Here is a 22,139-nt window from a genome sequence, read left to right as displayed (position 1 = left end):
GTTCTCAAGATTGAAGCTACTGAAGGTAGCTGTGGAGAACAGTATTGTTTGAAAAGGAATAGAAGTCTCACTTGTTGCAAGTGAGGGGGTGCCTTCCAAACAGGCTTTGAGAACAATGACATTTTCTGTTCGGCACGGATGAATCCAAACATCAAGGAACCAGCTGTAGGTCTCTCGCCTATTTTCTAAGTGATGCTGAAACACGTGGCTGCTCTCTAGTGGTCACAGCACATAGAGCGCTGAACGGGTCAGGCGGCCCTTGAACACCCGTTCCTGCAGCAGGGGTGGATGTGAGCACCGCACAGAGACCTGCAGGGGTGGATGTGAGCACCACGCACAGACCTGCAGGGGTGGATGTGAGCACCACACACAGCCTGGCAGGGGTGGCTGCCCGTGACTGGCGCTGTCGCGCTCTCGGGTGAGCTTGGGTGCCACCTTACGAAGGTGCCACGCAAATACGGGCACTCTGCGGGACCTGCTGCTCCACTGCAAGGCAGCCGCAACGGGCCCGACCCCGCTGTCGTCAACATCCCTGCTGAGCTGGGGTCGGAGCGTCCGGTGCCGGCTCTTGACCGCGCTGTGTTTCTTGCCTAGTCCCGGTGCCGGTGCCTGCCGAGCCGCCCCGCGGCGCCGCCGTCCCCCTTAGGGTCCGCAACAGCTGGCGGCGCTCACGGTTTTTCTCGCAGCCAGGTAATCGCGGCGCTCGGAGCAGCCTCAGCCCTTCCGCCGCCTCCAGCGCAGGTGTCTCCGGACGTGGGGCAGGGGTGGAAGCTGATGATGACGGGGACTCGTTCTACTTCTCGCTTTTCGTAGTAAAGCGTCTATTCCTGCCCTTTTTGTGGTATTGTTGGGTTGCACGTTGTTGCGAAGCTCTGGTTTCAGGCACCCAAATGAAATTACTTGCCTCGAAATACCTTTCTTGAAATCATCCTAATTTTCAAAGACATTTGGGTAGAAAATGGCAATGGTACTCTTCGTAACTGTGGCTCTTGAATAGTGTAGTCCCACCCTTCTAGCTTTGCTGTGCTTTTTCCTTCCTTGCACTGAATCATGAAGGGAAAAGTAGATCAAAGAAGGAAACGCTCAGTGTCCAAGCACTGCTAGTGTCTGTGGCCAGAAGTAGATAGCATTAGCTAGTGGTAGAGTAGAACCTGATGGTAGTGAATATTATGCTCCTCTATACCCAGATTAAAAGTAGTTTTGTTGGTGATGGGTGTAATCTGGTTTTCTGGTTTACTTGCCTGCAATTCATCTTTGCGTTTGGTTGTGGGACCACATAGAAAACTAACATGAAGCTTTTATACAGTTACAGTATAGCTGTAATTGCAGGTTATGCACATTTCGCTGTGTTAATTATATCTTTTTCTCTTCTTTCGTTGTTTTTTTCTTTAACAGCTGATTCTGATAGTGGTGACAAATCAAATGTAAGTACCTTTTTTTGCATCGCTGGGTTTAGAGATATGTGTTTAGCAAAAGCCAATTTTTAATGCAAACTGTCTTGTAACATCCCCAAATCTGAATGAGAATTTTTTTCTCAGGAAATGAGAGAGAAAAAATACAACCTAAATCAAGATGTGGTCTGAATCTGGACTTCATGCATCCTTCTTTTATGCTGAGGGAAAGGAAGCTGTATAGTACTTGGTTACTGGAGCCAATGAAGTTCACAATCTTGAAACAATATGTAGCTCTAAATTATCCATGCTATTTTAAATGCATAGAAAACAGAGGAGACCACAATTCTACTGTCTCCTCAATTAAAAAAAAAACAAAACACAACCCCAAACAAACAAAAAAAAAACACACAAAAAACCACCACACCACAAATGCTACTTTTCATTGCACTGCATTTCATATTCTGTTTGTCACATAAAAATAGACATAATCTCCTCCTATCAGATTCAAGTACAACTCATAGTGGAAAGGAATATGACACCAAGTCTAAAGTTGCTCTTGATTATAAGGTTTTTGAATGTGTAAATGTATCGTGTAATGAGCTCCTTAATGAAGCCTGAGATTTCATTATGGATAAAAATTTAAAACAAGGCTATTGGCAGTTGTGCTGGCAGCCTTATGAAATGAGAGAATCTTTTTTACAATCAGAAATTGCTTTGTATGCTGCACTGAAGATTATAGAGAAGCAAAATAGATGCTTTCTTTAAATTTGAGTACTTACAGGTATCTCTTTTGAGTGCTGCTTAGAGCTTTCTTTCAGATCTTTTTCCTTTTTTTATATTTTTTTTTGTCTCCAGCTGAAGTTTCCCAAGCCTTTCTTTGCAAACCAAATTGTTCTTTTCTCATTTGGATACCTGTGGGCAATCCCAAGTGTCAGTGAGGCTAAAGATAGTGTCTGCTAACTGAGAGAACCATTATTTAGCTCTTAATCTTCAATTTTAACATCATCACCAGGGCTAGGCGAGGCAAAGCACAGCTTTCTCTGGTAACCTTGTGAGTTACCTTGTGTGCAGTGTCAAAGTCTAATGGCTTGGTTTTCATTCACTCAAGCGTTTCAATTTCTGGTCCTGGGATCCAGAAGAAGAGCGAAAGCGCCAGGAAAGGTGGCAACATGAGCAAGAACGCTTGCTTCAGGTAGGGGAGAAACTACACGTCTTCCACCACGTGGTTCAGCTGTTGAATTGTCCCTTTGGACAAAAGTTGAGTGTTTTGTGTCATGTTTTCCACATCCTCTGTGGGTGTTTGAATTCATTTAGTGACTAATGAGTGATAAAATTAATATAACACATGTTCTCTGTGGGTTGGGTGCTCTTATGTCTCCCTTCCCCACTCCATGAAAAGACCAAAAGGACTTAGTTCTGCATGCCAGTTCAGAGTTAAACCAAATGTTGATCCTCTGATATTTAAAGTATCTTGCACATTGACTGTGAGACTCTTAATTGTTTATAGCCTCTTCCTCAAGACTCTGATGCCTCTGTAACTCTTCTTTAAAATGAAGTTTTTAATAGATTGTTGTAGACTTTTGCTTTTGTTCACAGGTTCTTGCAACACATCAAGCTAAATTCAGGCACAAAGGGTGTGGTCTTTTTTTTGTGAGAGGGAGAAACCTCTTCAAAACAACCACTGGTTTTGCCTAGTGGTAGAGTAAGTTGTAAAAGGTCTGGGTTTGTGTCTTGTCTGGGAGAAGTGCAGTGGCCCTGACAACTTGAGTTTCCCCATTGGTCAGTAGTGTCTTTTGAAACTGTGATTAGTTTGGTCCCAAACAAATCCTGTATTTCCTCCATGTAACAGAAGAGCAAACAACTGTCAAATGATGGAGAGTAAAATGGAGTCTTTTAGTCTTTCGGCTTGTGTGTCTCTCTACTGCTTTCTTGGGATTATTTCTTTTTAGCCATTGTGGTTGACTCCTCTTAAAATGGTGTAAAATTCTTATAATAGTTCTGGCATATATGAGTGTTCTCTCAATAGTGAGTGAATCTCTTCTGGATTAGACTTATGTAGTTTCTAATTTGAATGGAAGTTGGAACTGATGTAAAATGGATATATGAAAGTTACAGTTCTTCTCCATATTCAAACCAGTTCATCAAACAATTTTAAAGATCTATTTGAGATAATTTTTCATGCAAAACTGTGTGAAAACTATTCTTAAAGAATAATTCCATCAAGAAGGAAAATAAGCTACTTAGCTAATTATAAGCTTACCCTCTTCAAACCTTTACACACTCTTTATTTATCTTTTAAACTTGCACAGGTATTCACTGTTCATTAAACTGTACTGTAAATTAGTACCATAATCTGCAGAACCTGCTTGTTTACGTGGTAGGAAACTGATTTTTTTTAATGTAAAATCCATGCCTAAGAATTTTGAGGTGTATGATAGCTTTTTGGAACTCCTAATGCTGTATAATGAGCAAGGAATTACTGAAATTGCTGAGTATAAATTTCATTTCTGAGCAGAGATTTTAAAACTTACAACAAATTAAACAGCTTCTAGTATGTTAGAAGTTCCTCGAGGTTTGAAGGTGTTAAATGTAAGTGCTAGAAACAAGTGGGGAGAGAGAGAAAAGAAGCCTTTTTTTATACCCATGGATGTTTTTATTTTCTATCTTCCTATTTCAGCCTGCTTCTGATTAAGCCAATCATAGCAGGTTCATTTTCACTGTGGAGATACCACAGAACTTACTCCTAATACAGAATTCTCTGAGTTTACATGTGTTTGTATCCTCTTACAGGAAAAGTATCAGAAGGAGCAGGACAAGCTGAAAGAGGAATGGGAAAAGGCCCAAAGAGAAGTTGAAGAGGAGGAACGTAGATACTACGAGGAGGTATAACGCTCAAAGGAAGAGGCTGTTTATTGACTTACTTTTTTTGTATTTAAATGCACCCACTTACTTAACCAAAAAAACAAAAACAACCCCATACTTAGATTCATTAATGAAAAGCCTTCTCAAGGCAGAATTCTCAGGATTGTTTCTCTTAAACACTACCATAGGCACTGAGGAAAAATATTTAACTATTTAGACAGGTACCCTTGGAACCGCCACGTAGGTGGAGGTGCCTACTTGCAGTTCAAGTCAGGGTGACTCAGTGTGGTTGTGTTTGGGCACGCTCAGACTTCCCTCCGGAGGCAGAGCCTGGTGTGTTTTGGCATATGCTTGGTGTCTGGACTTGGTGGAACTCCAGATTAAATTGTGTCTGCCTTGGGCTTGATCATGTAGATATTTTGTAAACTGGCCTTGTTAAAATAAAATAAAATAAAATTTAAAAAACCTCAGGAAGTGTTCAAAGCTTGCAGTTGTAGAATATTAACAATACAGAAGATAGTGTTTTTAATTTGTCATGTGGGTCATTATTGCAGGAAATTGGAAAATATTCATGTTTTCAGTTTGCCTAGTTGTACATCATGCTGATTGATGTCTTATCATGTGTGCATGAGGGCCATGCTTATGATCTGAATGAGGAACATTTTTTTTCCAACTTTCAGAAGAAATTTCTCATGTATTATGTTTTTGTTTGAAATTTAATAGACTGGTGGTGTAAGAAGCAATGGTGCCATTCCAAACAGAATATTCTTTCTAGTTTTTGATATCCCATCTCAAATATGGTAATGTGAAAGGAAAGGGAGTGCAAAACCTTAAAGCAAATAAAAAACAAAGGTGTTGCCCTCCTTCTTGGTACACAGGTTATCTAGCCATTTAAATGTGAGCCTGTAGCCAAACTTTATGATTCTGCTTTTTAATCTCATAGTAAGTATTCAGTATTTTTAACCCCTGTTCTCTCCTGATCCTCTGGGGTTTTTTTTAGGAACGTAAGATAATTGAGGATACTATTGTTCCATTCATTGTTTCTTCAAACTCTGCTGATCTCCTCTCCTCATCTTCCTGTACCACTGAAGGAAACAAGATAGTGGTGAGTTTCTCATGGATTAGTAAGGCAATAAAGACTAAGCTATCTTCAACACGAAGTTTCATTCTTCACTAAGGCTAAAAAATCTGGAAACAGAGACAGAGACCCATTCCATAGCTGGAGTTACTTCAGACTGCTGTAGCTTGTATATTTTGACAACTAAAGCACCATATTCCCAAGAAAACTGCTGCCATGCAGTTCTGGGATAGAGCAGAGGTGATACTTCCTTACTTTGCAGCTGCTTCTCTTCTTTAACTGATGCTGTGAAAAAATAGTCACTTGTTTCTGGTTTTTTTAACTACTTTCTCAAAGCCAACAAAATCTGATGTGATTTCCCTGCATCTAAAATCTGAAGAGTAAGACAGTACTGTAAGCATATCTGAGATGAGGCTACATCCTGCCTCCCCACTTTTCCTCCTTTTCTCTTCCACCATCCCTCCTAGAAAACAGCAAAACGAGAGGAATGTTCACTCCCTACTCTCTTTCGGCTTATGTGGCACAAAATGTTTAACTCAAAGCATCTAATTAGATAAGTGTTTGCCGGAGATCAGAGACCTGTTATTAGCAGTTACTCACACCCCAAGTGAGATCAGTAGATCTCACCCCCACCAAAGAAAACATCTGCCTTTTTCCATTCAACTCCAGGATTAGGAGTAATGTATAATCTGAATCTCCTCTCACCCCTTCTACCCCCTCTTATCACTCATCCAAGTGCAGGGGCATCAGCCATGGCCCTTTTTCCACATGGCTGTGTAGCAGTAACTTCCTGGATGGAGTTGCTTGTGCCACATGCAGAGTAGTGTCTTCACCCAGAAGTGAAGGATCTCATGCCATGACTTATTGAAGCTCCACCAGTCAGGTATGACCCATTTCAGTACCATTTTGGAAGTAGTACTGATCTTGCCATTTGAGAATGCCCAGACCACGTGAGCAGTGCTCTACCTCCTGGCAGAGTCAAGAAGCTGAGGTCCCTTACAAAGTCCTCCCAAGTCCAATGAGACACTGTCTAGACTCTCAAAGTCACTTCAGGATTTCTGCCAAAAATATGTAGAGGCAAGTGTTTTTTTGTCATCCTGAATACCATCTCATAATTGGTCATTCCTGCACTTTCTTGTTTTGCACTCAATTTATTACAATTAGTTGTTTGTTTTAGCTGAATGTTAAATCCAGGATTAAGTGATTGCACTGTGTAATGTGAGATGTTCTTTATGATGACAAGATGTGTCAACACAGTATATCTTGGGGCAGCCTGTGCTTTTCTCATGTGTGTGCTGATGCTGAATTCAAGGAACAAGCTCCTTATTTCCCCCCCTGCTGTCTTCTAGAATGCAACTGATTCAAAAAGCTCTCCAGAGGAAGGAAAACAAAAAGAAGTTACAAAGCAGAAAAAGCTGTTCTGGGAGCAAGACCATATGCCACCTCCAAAAAGCAAGGAAAATGATCTCTGGCAAGAAAAGAGAAGGTATGGATCCAGATCCAGCCTAATCATTTCTTAGCCCTGTGGAGCTTGGTGGTTCTGTAGAGCTCTAGAATGTCACATCTGCCCATGATTATTACTGAAGCATCAGCATCTGGTGGCCTGGTGATAGGTGTAATATATGCCAATACATATTCACTTGCCACAGGCTTACACATGTATGACAATGTGCACTGCTAGTTTTGCATATCAGAAGGCTCGCTGACTCTGCTGAAAGGCTGTCACATCAACCAGACAAGGGCTTTGGTAGCTCGTGACATCTCTGTGGGTCACTGCACTCTGTCTTCTGTACAAGTTTCACAGGCCATTTGGAGAAGTAAAAGAGCAGTAGATATTTTCACTCAGAGTCTATGTAGACTGTCTGGCTCTCTTGGAAGTGCTCTACCCAGTCTTGCCAGGTGGCGTTCAAAGTCCTGGTCATTGCTCAGCTGCCACTAACAGCTTTCACAAAGATGAGAAGCATCTGATGGTGCTGAGCACTGGATAGAGAACACTGAGAAAAGATATTTCTCTGGAAAACAAGCCATTTTCCACAAAACCAGAATGATCATTAGTGCTTCTAAGTGGCAGTGTGTGATGGAAGTAGGAAGACTTGGCGTGTCTGGAGATGTATTAATTTGTGACAGTTTATCCTCATTTATTTTTTTTTTGTCATTGCTGACACAGTAACAAAAATCCTGTTGCAAAAAATTGGCTGATATTCAAAAGTCTGGTTTTGCCACTATGTTCTAGGTGGCATTTTTCTTGGCATCATTTATAGAATGACTTATTTTTATTGGCAGTGGAAATAAAGTGCTCTCAGGACACTCAGAGACTGGCATCTTGAAAGGAGGTGAAGAGGAGCACCAGGTGCCACTGAAGGAGCACAGCTCTCCTGCCAGGCTGAGTCTGCCATTGACTCAGGGTAAGTCAAGACTCTTCATACACGTGTATTCTTTTCCAAATAGAAACCTCACAGGTATACAGTGGCTTGGAATTTTAACTCCAAGAATTTTGGAAATTAACATTACACATATATCTTCAAAATTTGAATGTCACAGATTCAAAGTTACTTTTGTGTTAGCAAAGCTGAAAATGTTACATTTGGAATTTCAGTCTTCTTGTTTTCCTCAGAGATGAACATTTCAGTTGCAGGTAGTAATCTAGTTTACAGGGCTGCATGTTCACAGTAGTAATTAAACACGGTTACCTTCCATCTTTTACATGATCTTACATACAAACAGGATTTATCTTGATACAGAGATCATATTTCCAATGCTTCTTTTGTGTTTTGATAGCTAATTAGATTATTTATGTCCATTTCAGTCCAGTAAAAATCACTGCCTGTGATGTCTAACCATTTCAAGCCAAGTCTAAAGTGACACCTGTCTCTGTTTGGTAATTAGAAGTGTCTGATGACATTTAAAACTAATAGATTTTTTTTTTAAGCTCCCATAAATATTGATGTTTTTTGAATGAAGGAATTTCTGCAAAGTAGCTAATTAGATTATTTATGTCCATTTCAGTCCAGTAAAAATCACTGCCTGTGATGTCTAACCATTTCAAGCCAAGTCTAAAGTGACACCTGTCTCTGTTTGGTAATTAGAAGTGTCTGATGACATTTAAAACTAATAGATTTTTTTTTTAAGCTCCCATAAATATTGATGTTTTTTGAATGAAGGAATTTCTGCAAAGCATTACTGCCAGTAGGGTCACCCTGAAAAAAGAGCAAATTCACTGATTTAACATCATTGCCTAGTACAAGTAAACAGTGGAGAGGAAATAGGTAGGAAGATTTTGAATGCCTGTGATGTCTAACCATTTCAAGCCAAGTCTAAAGTGACACCTGTCTCTGTTTGGTAATTAGAAGTGTCTGATGACATTTAAAACTAATAGATTTTTTTTTTAAGCTCCCATAAATATTGATGTTTTTTGAATGAAGGAATTTCTGCAAAGCATTACTGCCAGTAGGGTCACCCTGAAAAAAGAGCAAATTCACTGATTTAACATCATTGCCTAGTACAAGTAAACAGTGGAGAGGAAATAGGTAGGATTAAAGATTTTGAAATGGAGTTTTAAAATTTTGGTTTCAGACTAGTGTCAAAATTGCTTATTCTAAAAAATGAAATGTCTATGTATAGAAAAAAGTTCAGTGTTATTACTTGCTCCAAATGCAAATTCAGTTTGTGAAGTTTAGCAGGTTTGCTTTCCCAGTCCACAGTTTTATTGTATTCTTAGTACTTTGATAAAGATTTCTCAAATAAAGAAAACAGAAGACATTGCCCAGCAATCTATCCTTCTGGATTTGTAGTAGTGATTAAACAAAATGTGCATCACAGGTCATTGCATATTGCTGGAAGGCTGTTACTGTCACTTAGCCTTGTGCAACCATCTGAAATACAGAAGGAAATTACAAAGAAAGAAATCTGTTTATCAGTAGGCTTATGGAGACCAGTGACTACATCATCTTCCTCTTAACCCTTGATATTGAGAAGTTTGGATCCCCAGGCACCTCTGGAAGTTTCGGTCTCCCTGGTGCTTCCTTCTTAAAGACAGAAATACTTCATTTTCTGAAGTGCTAGTCATGAACAACTGTTTGATTTCTCCCTTTCCCCCTTCAGAAACTGAGATTCAGCAGCAGGTAGCTCATGTATACATGAAGGTAATGCAAGGGGATGTTGTCCCACAAAGGTCTTCTGGTAAAGCAGAACCTGACTTTGTGGGGGGTTTCTGTTAACTTCTTTTTAAGGAACAGTACATCTTGTTTCTCTTTTATGGTGCACCCACAAGCTATGCTGGTCTGTAAGTACCTACAAAAGCATTTTATCACAAGTATTGAAGTTTACTCACCTCCCATTGTAGACGTTTCCTGGAATCAGCAGTTGCTGACAAAGCAGTCCCCGCAGCGCACAGAGGACATTCGGCAGAGACCATTCCTGGGCCAGAGTGTGGGACAACAGCCAGGCTCCACAGGAGAAATGAGGAGGTGAGAACATAAAATCAAGATTATTGCAGAGGCTGAGAAGTCTTGCTTACTCTGTCTTCCCTTATATTCCTACTCAGCATTCTTTGTCGGTTAAGGTTCATGAGCAGCTGAGCAGTGTGCAGGCACCTTTGATTCCTGGCTTTCCCACTGAGACTGCTAATATTTATCCCCTTTTTCTCATTATGGACACCCCAGTAACTAGTTTCATGAAGAAGGACAGCCCTTGCTTGCCACTCTCTGTCTTCTTTCTCCTTAAGTCTCTAAACACTAATCTGATTAATTGTTCATGTGCTTAATTTGTTTTAAGTCCCTAAGACAAACACTTATAGGTAGTAAGTGGCTAAAAGTCAGGGTGATAATGTCAGGAGGAGTCTGCCTCTTTGAAGTTGGTATTCAAGACTTCATTCCTGAGCTTTTAAACACATGTTGGTTGCTGCTGAGAGTGTTGATTTGTGGATTAAATATCTGTTTTCCTGAGTGCACACACACACACACATGTGCCATTTGATAAGAGGAACAGGTAGTCAAACCTCAGTCTGCATTAGTTTTGACTGAGTACAAGAGGTAGCACATATCTGGCAGGACACTGTGTTCATATATATGCTAATGAAAAAAGATGTTCTTTTCCATTACAGAAATACACTTTTTGCAATTACTAGGTAAACATATCCTATGTTTACTGAAAGAACTGGTGTTACATTTTAGTAATGCTCACTCAAAAACAAAAGACAAAACATCAAAGAAGAAAAAAACCCTCACCAAATTTATAGCAGAAAGAAAATACTAATCTCTAGGGATCATCTTTTTAAAGCTATAATCCTCAAAGAACTAATAAGCAGTGAGAGGTTGAATTAAATCTATAATTTCTCATAACAAAAATATCTATGTTTTTTCTCACCAAATTCTTGCAGAATTTGGACACAAAAATAAACCGCTTTTCAGCTTCCATTCTTCTCAGTAGAGGGCACAAACTCCATCAACAACCCCACGTCTCTACCAGTGTCATTCTGTGTAAGTCCTTTGGGAAGCAGACAGTACAAGGTGGTCTGCCAAGTCTTAACTGTCCTTCATCATGGGACTTACCATCATGGGGGTTGATAGGTGGGTAGGAGTCTGCACGTGGATTATTACCTTTTGAGTTATCTGATGGAGCAATAGCAAACATACCAAGACTCAAAACCAAAAAAGATGTGCTAGTTTTCATTGTATCAAAATAGCAGTGGACAGCAAATGTATATCTTGAAATCCATCAGCTGGAATTTCTCCATACAAAGCCTCTGGTTTCAGTTGTTCTTCAGCTGTAGTAATGCATTTTTCTCTCCTGTATTTTAGGGCAGGCTATCACGAGAACTTCCGATCTGGGCCATCATCTCCTTGTTCTCCTGCTGCTCTGAGTCAGTCACCCAACAGGTACAAAAGGTCAATAAGGAATTTTGCAGGCCAAATACATCTTGTAGTTGTTGGTGAACTGCTCCAGTGTAAATCTCATTAGTATTATGTGGATGCACTATTAATTCTTCTAAATGCTGCAATTCATAACCATCTACAGAATAGACATTTAGCTCCCTCTCCCATACTTCTTGCCTACTTCAGCAGTATTGTTATGCTTTCAAATAACACAGTTCAGAAAGCAGCTGTAGGACTCTGCTTGATCATGGAAATTTCAATGAAATTGAGATGGGATAATATAAACCCCAGTGAAAGTGAGCAGTAAAGCGTGAGTGCATAGCACTTAAGCCAAAGGATGTTGTGCATAGTCTGTTCACTGTGTCTCATGCTCAGGAGCAAAGGGTGCTCTAAATGTTGTCACCGCCTGACGTTTCAACACTTGCTGACTTAAAAAGAAACCCTTTCTTTACTTTCCAAACTTGAAACATTTTGCTTTTTTTTTTCTTATACTGATTCTAGTCTTCTAGAAATTTTGTTATCTCAAGCAATGTGATCTGCTGCTTTCAGTGAGATATGTGTACTAACTCTAAATAAAAGCAAACTGTAACCTGATAGAATCACTGATAATTAAAATCAGTTGGCTTTTTAAATAGGGTAAAGTATTACAACACAGAAAACACAGGAAGTTTTTGTTCTATTTAAATAATCTTTTTCTTCATATTGGGTAGCAAAGCTCTCCTTCCGATGGTATTTGCATTGACATGAAACTATTAGGAATTTTTCATGTGAACCACTTATTCTGTTTTTTCTCACTGTAACTTCAGTTTTGGTAGGATTGCAGATTATTTCTTGCTATATGTCCTGATAGCTACTTCATATTCTTTAGCAGCTATATCCTCATCTGAGACCCTTTTCCCAGACCTTTTCCTGAAATAAATCTTAGTTTTGGAAACAATGGAAGGGATGTAATTCATTGTTCCACTAAGGTATTAGAAAATGTCTCTTGAAAAATTCACAAAGCACTTCATTCTTTGATTCAACACCTTTACTTGTCCTTGCGATAACTCTGATAGTGGAGAAGTGAAACCAAAGGTGGACTCAGGAATAACGGAGAGGGATGTGAGCAGAAGGCTTAAGGTTGTCAAGGAGGAGAAGAAACCAGGGAAATTATTGTAAAAGGAAAATTGAGAATGAAGCAATAATACAGTGTTGTGCCTCTGCTGTCAGTGTACATGGTGGGATGAAGAATGCTAAGTTCAGGAGTAACAGAGATTAGATGGATACAAGGACAGTTCTCTGGTTGTGATGAGTCTTTGTGCGCTTCTGTCTCTCTTGTTGGTTGGGGGTTTTTGTTTATCATGTTTTCATAATGATGCAGTCCAGAACTGTCTCTGTTGGTGCCTTATTATGATGTTGCACCAAAACCACGAAGCAGGGTATTGTAAACTTGCTTATCTGTGTACATATCATCAAACCATCTTTTCAAAAGTCATTAATTATCCCAAAGTTTCTCTCCTGTTTTCAGCCCTGGCTGAAAAAAGCATGGATTACACAATAATGACAAGGGAAACCTTTTGGTCTGAGGTTTATCTCACTAGACAAACATTGGGCTGGCAGACACGTGGGAAGGCAAAGACCATGAAACACACAGAGTGTGAACCTGCACTGCCATTAAAACCATTACAAAAAAGGGTACCAGTAATTCCTGGGGTTCTGATTCCTCACCGAGCTGTCTCCAAACAGCCAACTTACTAGACAGGTCCAGACAGGACCAAAGTTTAAAGACAGTTGAAGTATTTTTGCTTTGCAGATGGAGATCTGATTTCAGCTTTACTCTTAACTAGTTCTAATACTAACAGGCATGTAGCTGCAGCAGCAAGGACTAAAATTAGTTAGCAAGTGCCTGATGCCTGATCTGTGCTACTGCTGCTACTATTGACTTTGCCAGTTTATCTGGGTATAAGAGCAGCATCCCTGCCTTCTGACTTGCAGTAAGCAAACCCATTTGCAGACAAATTAAGAAATTGCCAGGCTGAGGGTCTGACTCAGGGAATTTGTCTGAATATCTGCTTTGATTAGTGTCGCACTTGGCTTGTGGTAATCCATAGGCATGGTTCTCTGTCATCTTGGTCTCTGCTAAGAGGCTTGCATTCCCCTTGATATAGCACAGTGGACCAGCATGGAAATGAATCTGAGCTGCTGTGTATTCAGGCATTTTAAGTCCTCTGCTTGCTTGTCTGCAAGGCAGATAAGCAGGCTGATCAGGGTCGAATGGGTCAATTGACTCTGCATTGAAGGGTTAATGTGTATTTATGTGACACCCCCCAATGCTCCTTCCTCCCATCCTGTTCCTCTCCATAAACCTGTGTAAACATTTGGGTATGTTTTAGCATCAGTTACTGTTGTGTTTTCTTAAAGATGTGTTTGTCTCCTAGGTCTGTCAGTGGAAAGAAGCTCTGTTCTACCTGTGGGCTTCCTCTTGGAAAAGGAGCTGCCATGATTATTGAAACGCTTGGTCTTTATTTCCATATTCAGTGCTTCAGGGTATGTCTCTTGCTTTATTAAGAAAAATCTCAAGTCATACAGTGTGAGGAGGGAGTATAGGGGGGGGGCTGTAGGTGAGAAATTGAAAATGAGAAGACCAAGGTATTCACATGTTTGCTGTGTATATTTGTTTCTGTGTTGGTTTGTTTGTTTACAGAGAAGAGGAAGTAATGCAGCTAACGTGTTATTTTGTTGTCAGACGTGTTCATTGACTAAACCCTGTGATTTAGCAGGCCCACTTAGCTTCCTCACTTAGAGAGGGAAGTGTAATAAAATTCCCAGTTTTACACATTGGTTTTAAATGTAAAACGTGTTACTTTGTAATCTTTTTCAAAAAGCTAGTCAGTCCTGAAGCCATCTTTGATCTGACCCATGGTTGGAAATCTTTAACCATGGAATGGACAATGTGTTTTGCCTTTTACCAGAGCTCTCAACAGACATACTTCCTGACTGTTCTTGAGTGTCTGAAGACAGTGTTTTCCAGATAACTCAAAAAATGTCCCTTTCCATTATCTCTGGCTAAGTTTGGATTCATGAAACCTTTTTTTGGTTTTACATGTTTACCCAAACTAAACCTCTGGCCTCTCTAAGTTTTGTCCAGGATCAAGACATCTGGCTCCAGAATGCAACATCAAAATCAAATCTCCCTTAAAATCACTAGAATTCACTTCTGTATAAGTGGAGACTACTGAAATCCAGTCCTAAATACTGTTGGCTCTAAAATAAACCTTTAATCGATTTACAGTGTTGCCTAAGAGTATTGTCTGAGTTCTGGGGGTTATTTATTTCTCACTGTTTCAAGAGCTATGGAAAAAAAGTTGGAGGAGAGTTGTGACAGATAGTAGGGGGTGGTCTTTCTTACTTTCTCTGTTCTTTAACTGACAGTGTGGCATTTGCAAGGGACAGCTGGGAGATGCAGCAAGTGGGACAGATGTCAGGATTAGAAATGGTCTTCTTAACTGCAACGATTGTTATATCCGATCCAGGAGTAAGTACAAAATCCTGTCCAAAACCCAGTGAATTCTAACAATACTGTTGCCATGTTTTAACTGACAAGTTTCTCCTCCTGGGAGGAATGTGTTCTCCCTTATGCCCAAATGGCTTTGCCACCCAGGCATAGTTTTGCCACAGAAAGGGGAGCCTTCCTGTGCTGTTTTAGTCATCCTCTTATATCAAAATAGATTTCCAAGCCAAATAAACCTTGACCAGAGGATCTCTGCTTAGCACTGTTAGACTTAGAGATTGTTTATGTGCATAAATACGAACTCCTACACTGTGTACACATATGGTATGTCCTGAAGGCTTGGATCTGTGACATGACATGAGGTAAATAGTTCTACTAGGTCTAGAACTTTGGGCTTTGTTTGGAGAAGTTCTCATTTTTCATGTTTCTAGGCCTCCATTTGCAGACAAAATGGCCAGGGAAAATATTAGGAACATTCTGTAGCTCATAAGGAATCTGGTATTCCCAGATGTGCTAAAGTGCTACTTTCTGCAAGTTTTGAAGAGTGGGTCAAACAATTGCATGTCAGAAAAAACTTGCATTTTTCTCAGAGCAGGTAACTGGAATGCCCTTCCTAGTCCTGGATTTCCATAACCGATACCAAATTCCTAGAGCATTTCAGCTTCACCCCGATGTCACCAGTGGTATGAGGTGGGCAGTGCTCATGCTGCCTTTCTACTCAGTGTAAAAGACACAGAGGAAACCCACTACAGTAATCATTACCTTCCTGATAGATGTTAACGTTCAGTGTAGTCAGTGCCTGCAGTCCTCACTGACAGGTGGAGATACAGAGCTCTTTTCACGTACTGTTTCCCTTATCTCTCTCAAGAGCAGTGTCTATAGAAATCCAGGAGTAGGAAAGCTCTACCTTCTGCTAGCAGGACAGATTTCTTTTTTCCAGGAGAGAGATATATCCCCACCAGCAGAGCTAGAGGGTGCTATTGTCTAATAATTTGTTTGGTGATTTATTTTTTTTAATTCTAAGAAATGTTAGCAACTTTTTACTATTTATTTAACCTGACACATTTAGAAGTAGCTTTTCCTCTTCAGGCTCCATACTATAAACCTTCCTCATATGGATGAGGTCCTGACCCTTAAGGTGCACATTTGCACACCCATCATTACACAAAAGAAAGAGAGGAAGGTGATAAAAGAAATATTTTCCTTCTTAATCCTTTTTGCTTTACTAAAAATTGAGGTCCCTTAAGGATATGTGAAGGCTCAAATAAATTATTTATCAGTTTATATGCTGTAGAAGTCACCTACTCCATCATCATTTCTACAGCAACAGTGCTAGAAAATGCAGTGCAGACGGGGCTGTGCACAGTGTTTCATGCTCAAGCACAACCGATGGTCTCTTACCAACACAGAATTAATCAGTATTGCTTTGAGATGCTTACGGACATCTTCATTAAATACTTCAGCTGCCAGAAGCTTATTTGAAAATGTTTCCAAATGAATTGTCAAAAACCTTAGGAGACAAAAGCACTAAAGATTATGTAGTGAGTCAGGGTCCAAAATATTTCATTTTTTCAAATTAAAGTGAATGGGGTTTTACTGTTAGGTTATTTCTCTACAACAAAACCTCACAAGGAAGGGAATTTGCTATTCAGTGTCACACACACAGAGAAGGTACAGGTCTCTGAGTACTGAAGACAAAGGCAAGAAATAAATTAATGAGATTCCCTGTATGGCCAAATAATATGAGGACCAAGTATGACCACATAACAAAAAACAAGCACAGCTAAAGGTGACTCATTGGTTCTTTGCACTACTATTTTGACACTGTGGAGCCTGAAAGTAAATATACCCACAAGTACTTTGTGAGGAAGATGGAAGAAAAGCGCATGCAGAATGCATTTGTCCCTTTGGCATGGAAAATACAGTTCCATTGGAGTCATCTCGGATCCTTCTTTGCAGTCAGTACCACTGTTAGTTAGCATATAGATAGATAGATAGATAGATAGATAGATAGATAGATAGATAGATAGATAGATAGATATAAAAGTATATATATATATTTCCAGATGCAGTTTTAGGAATTGTAGAGGTCACATAAAGAAAAGCCTAGGCATACTTGTTAAAATTGTCAATTAATGACTTGGTTTGGTTTTGTTTTACCCAGCTGCTGGACAGCCAACTACATTGTGACATGACTTTCAGTCCTAATAACTTTCAAGATGGAACTCTCTTCTCATATGTATCAGCTGCCTCCAGACAATCACTTGTAAGAGCTTCAATCCGTGGACATCATGGCCCTCATCTCATCTTGAAAAACTCATAAAAATTCTGCACCTGCTCCTTTGAAATGCAATATGTTGCTTTTTCCCATTCTTAAGAGATTTGCAAAATATGTATGACCATATTTGGAAAGGCAAAGCCTAAGTACTATAAAAAAATCCCACCTTTCAGGTATGCTTATGATTTCCAGTCTGTTACCTTATTCATTTGAAAGTAATAAGAAAATAAACATGCAATAAAGCTGTTCTGTTTTAATATTTCTAGGAATTAAAAAGTTTAAGTTTACAGAACATTTCTAGAATATGCCAACCTGAGCTGAGAAGTAATTTTAAGATAGTATCTAATCCGTGCGTTTGAAAAACTAAACATCCCAGCACGACTTCTCTGTTATAACTGATGCTATAACTTTTTTTATACAGAGACTAGTTTGATAATACATCCTGTAATTCTGAAGCATTTTGTGTTTATAATACCTTCAGTGGAGGGTAGGAGTTATACAAATAAATTATTGCACCTTTAGCAGTAGGATTTTTTTGTTTGTGTACCTCAAGTAATGTTCATTACTATAGCTTAATATTCTCTCAAATAAAAAAATTCTTCATTAAACCTGAAGACTGTATACCATTAACAACGGCAAGATTCCCATTAGGAGCAATCCTGCTTACTAAATGGAGCAGCCCATGGTGTTATTACACTTGATGAAAGGTGTGGGGGAGAGGTGGCCGAGTGGGTGGGCACAGCTGGGTGGTGAATCTCGGAGCTGTGGTTTGATGCTGTGGTGAAGCTTTGCTCTTGGGTGTGCAGCTTTCCCATGGATCGTCTGAGCTGGTTTGGGATCAACTTGTTCACTTTCAAACATTACAGTTGGTTGAAAACTCATGCAGAGAAACCTGTGTGGTTCGGGGGCCATTCAGAGCTCGGAATAAACAACCTTGAGCCTGTTTTCCTCCATACACCACCCTGGTAGAGTCAGCAAAACCTGGGAGCATGGAAGGCAGGCAGGGAAGAGGCTGGCAGGAGTAGGCAGAAACACGTTAACTTGCCTGTGTTTGGGCCAGTTTTCCTTTGTGCTTTTTGAGTAAGCATGTGTTCCTTAATCCAGCGATGCAGCAGCTTGTTCAAACAGCAGAGCTGTGTCACTTACCTACAACACACAGACAAGGTTTAGAGGATATTTGCAATTCTAGAATATCCAAGCACTTTTTGGTAAACGGTTACTGGAAACAGCCCATTTAGCAGTTCACAATGCAACTTACAATGGAGGAAAAAATCTACTTATTCTGCCTTAAAACCATGATAAAACTAAAGTAATAGAGTTGTATTTTGTGTATGTGCACATCTGTTGTCTCTTGATGTGTTTGTAAATGGAAATGAAGTTGTTATTAGAGAAGCAATAATTTTGAGTTGTTCTAGAGCTAGCAGCTATTTATTTAAATGCTAGACAGTTGCTTGCATGTGAGTTGCATACCCATGCAGAACTGCATGTCATTGAAAAACCATGTATGCTGTTGTCATTGGAGGATGTTGTAACTATCTGCTGGAAAGTTACATATTACTTCCTTACAATTGTGCCTTAGAAATGCGAAGCTGTTGCACAGTCAGTGATGACTTCTGGATGCAATAAATCCAAAAAGCTGGAGTCCTTCATGGACTTCAGCTGGGGAATTTTATTTTATTTTTAATAAACAAATTAAAAATCAGAAAAATGTTTTGGAAATGAATGAGTGACATCCAATATTTTGATTAATCATCTGCATGATTTACCATTAAAGAGTTTTGGTAGCCAGAATGTTTACACTTTGCATGTGGTCATCATAATATTTACCCACAAATAATGTGTAACATGGAAATTCAAGAAACAGATTTTGTAACCAACTTTGTACATCTGTGTCATTTCCTGTGCTGCAGTAAGGATATGTGAATATATGATGTCCGGGCCTCATTTTTAAATAAGACCTTGCATGCATGTTAATCTGTTTGGTATGAGTCACTAGCACTGCTTCAGCCTTGTGATAGTTTAGATGTGCAAATCGGTCCCCCGGTAGGGTTGGTTGTCACATCGGGTAGATCTGCTGCTCATTCATGTAGGGTTAAGTGCCCAAAGGGCTTAGGAGCATGGCTGGGACTAAAGTGCATGGGAAGGGGTGGGGTGGGGCAAGCACTGCACTGCAGACACGCCACTGCATCTCGGAAGCTGCTTAGAAATTAATGCCACTGTCTACCAGTTAGTTTCCTATATGCATGTTTTAGCTAAGTTGATTGTATGTCAAGCAAAATGAAGCAGCATTTTCAGACGAGGATTTTTCCCCCCTCATGAACATCTATTCACCAGCACAGAATGATTTTCAACAGTTATCTAAATTGCACTTGCCAATTCTTTATGTTTGATTTTTTGTTTCCTTTGGAGCCCTACATAGCACATTCATTCCAGCTAAGATTATTTTTATTTTAATTTTATTTTTATTTTTATTTTTATTTTTATTTTTATTTTTATTTTTATTTTTATTTTTATTTTTATTTTTATTTTTATTTTTATTTTCAGTTTAAACACATAAATATGATACATTTCTTATCAGGAACTTTAAGCACATTTTAAAAAAAATAACACTTTACTAGAATTGAACCACACTATAAACGTATTTGTTGCAAAAAAACCGATTTATTATTGCTAAGCAAGTACAATGTATGTAATGGGTTTTAGATGTTTCAGAATTTATTTAGCCTCTTACTACTTCAGAGAACCTGAACAGGTATCATAACCCATCTGTATTTTACAACCCCATTTTTCATGGTGTATTTTTTCCATACTCTTGCTATGTAGTGTTATTGGTGCAGTACATCTGTAGTTTTCAGTGAATGACCTAGAGGTTGGTGAACCAGAAGAGGACCATCCTTATCTGCATGTCCATTTAAGGACGAGGATTGATGTCCTAGCTGGGGCTGATGTTTAATACCAATTATGCTAATCTTTCCTTTATTTATTCTAAAATGCTCTGGAAATTAGGAAAAGTTGTCTAAAATACAACAGCTTTTATAGTAAATGTATGTTTATAAATAAAATGTTGATTACCTTTTGTGGTGTTGATTTTACTTACTATGACTAACTACCATTGCATGTGATGTGTCAGTGAAACTGGATTGCAGAGTGTGCATGTGCCTTCAGTAAAAGCTTCTGCTTGATTGGGGTTGGCTCACCTGAGCTGCGTTCCATAAAACTTAGTAAACAAGATGAGACAATAAAAAAAGACATACTTGAGAAGGGGCAATATCCTGTGGATTGCTGCTTCAAGCTGTGTCTCCAAGAGCATGTGTGGCTGTCATGGTCAAAGATGAGCAGAGATGGCTTTCTGTGAGTCAAACCCAAAGTCCTTAGAAGATCTTTCATTGGTGTCAGTGAACTATGGTTCAGACTTGGACTCAATAAAGCACTTTATATGTTGCAAAGCTAAATACGTACTCAGTTCATTCCAGTTCTACATAGCAAAGATCCTTGAGTTTGTGCTTAGTTATGCATGTGCTGCAGTATCACTGATTCTGGAATCTCCATGAATATGAGGCTTCACCAGCAGAACGTTCACACAAAATTTTAAACTAACAAGTGTCCCTTTTTTTTCTTTTTAATTGGGTCGTCAATGGATGAGGGGTTTGGTTTTGTGCCAGAAGTGCATCTCAGCTGTTAGATGAGTCACAGGGAATCACTGACAATTTAATTTTTTGAAAGCAGATTTTTATCCTGGCGCCCTAATGGAAATGGTAGTGATCTTACATTATTTCTGCATGGACGGCTCTGGACAGAGAGCCAGCAGTGCTGTGTGGTGGAAAAGCTCCAGTGGGGTTCCCAGAGGCAAGCACCGATGCCACGTCTGCAGAACAGCCGGCTGCCGCTGGAGGTTGCTCTGAGGCTGCTTTTGGAGACGGTCAGGCAGCTATTTCAGGTCTGCACCAAGGTTGTTGGGCACCCAGACAAGAACAGGTTTGGTGTTTGAGACCCTTATGATCCAAGTACAATGGAGGAACTCCTGGTATGATTTTTTTTATTTTTCTGGTGAATGTGACCTGGCAGCTCTGACCTGCCCAGAGTTTGTTATCATGGTGGGAGTGCAGTCCCCCAGCTCTGATTTACTGCCAAAATATTTCTGCAAACCTTATAAAAGGGCAGTTGTGTCACCTGTTCACTTCACCTGCACCTTCCTCTCCACGTAGCAAAGGCTGCCAGGAGGGCCACAAGGGAGATCACCTGGTGAACATGGCCTCGTTGTGCCCCAGGAGAGGACGCTGGCTTGCCAAGCAGCAGGATGAAGCTGGGGCATCTAGAAGAAGTAGGAGGTGATGCGAGAGGGGAAGGGGCTGTGGCAGCTAAGGCTCAGATATCGGGGCAGAAAATACCCCATGCAAAGGAGCCTTCTCCCAACACGCTCTGAGTGCAATTCTTCCATCCCGTCCCCCATCTCAGACAGGTGGGACAAGGGGTCTGCTTCCTCCTCCACACCCTTGCTCCCGGGTTCCACCAGCACCCTTTGTTTTGCTCTTTGTTTTCTCTCTTTAGCGCTAAAGTGTTTCTGTGCAGAGAACATCAGCAGCAAGCCAGGCCCTAGTGGCTGCTCTTGGAGCTCTAGGCGCAGGGAATAAGCAGCAGTAGCTTGCTCATCTCATGAGTATTTATCCTTATCCAGACAACTCTTCTGGGGGGTAGTTAAAAGCAGGAAAAATCTTGTTTAGAAAATTAGCTTTAGGTACAATTCATGCTGCCCAATTTAGCAAAGATTTTGTCTCAGATGGATCCCCTTCCTGATAAAGGGAAGCTGGTTAAATACTTACTCAAAAGGTTTTGTGGAGAAGGGGGTCACCCTGCTTTTCTCCCCCCTTGTCTCTGCTCTCTTGAGCAAAGTTCAGGTAACTGGAGGACAAGACAAAGTGCTCATCTTCAGAGACATATCTGAAGTGAAAATAAGAAGGGCTTGTGGACACTGGAATTGAGAAGATGACCACTACTTGGCATGGAAGAAGAAAAAAAAAAAGGCAGAAAAATGCATCTCCTGTAAAGGCAAATAGGACTCCTATATACTTCTAAAAGCCTCCGGTAGGAATGTAATTTCATCTGAGTTTCCTGATAAGGGGAAATGACTAAACTGGAAGCCACTCAAGTTTTGCAAGCAGTAAGA

At 40.0% G+C, this 22,139-nt stretch overlaps 1 protein-coding gene across 1 annotated transcript in view; it reads left to right on the top strand.

Annotated features, from left to right (window-relative positions):
- LIMCH1 (LIM and calponin homology domains 1) overlaps positions 1–17,591 on the top strand; it is a 114,416-nt gene extending 96,825 nt beyond the window's left edge. The window contains exons 17-29 of the mRNA XM_010006148.1: positions 618–690; positions 1,396–1,428; positions 2,324–2,328; positions 2,503–2,586; positions 4,185–4,277; positions 5,257–5,361; positions 6,684–6,820; positions 7,618–7,739; positions 9,677–9,800; positions 11,133–11,210; positions 13,625–13,733; positions 14,619–14,721; positions 16,862–17,591. Of these exons, the coding sequence (XP_010004450.1) occupies positions 618–690; positions 1,396–1,428; positions 2,324–2,328; positions 2,503–2,586; positions 4,185–4,277; positions 5,257–5,361; positions 6,684–6,820; positions 7,618–7,739; positions 9,677–9,800; positions 11,133–11,210; positions 13,625–13,733; positions 14,619–14,721; positions 16,862–16,887 (1,092 nt within the window). The 3' untranslated portion in view covers positions 16,888–17,591. The remainder of the gene's footprint in view (positions 1–617; positions 691–1,395; positions 1,429–2,323; positions 2,329–2,502; positions 2,587–4,184; positions 4,278–5,256; positions 5,362–6,683; positions 6,821–7,617; positions 7,740–9,676; positions 9,801–11,132; positions 11,211–13,624; positions 13,734–14,618; positions 14,722–16,861) is intronic.
- The last annotated feature ends 4,548 nt before the right edge of the window (positions 17,592–22,139 follow it).

The sequence above is a fragment of the Chaetura pelagica genome, unplaced genomic scaffold (genome assembly GCF_000747805.2).
Source record: "Chaetura pelagica isolate M959 unplaced genomic scaffold, ChaPel_1.0 scaffold189, whole genome shotgun sequence".
NCBI lineage: Eukaryota > Metazoa > Chordata > Aves > Apodiformes > Apodidae > Chaetura > Chaetura pelagica.
Note: the sequence above shows the minus strand (reverse complement) of the source record. Positions and strands in the feature narration are given on the sequence as shown.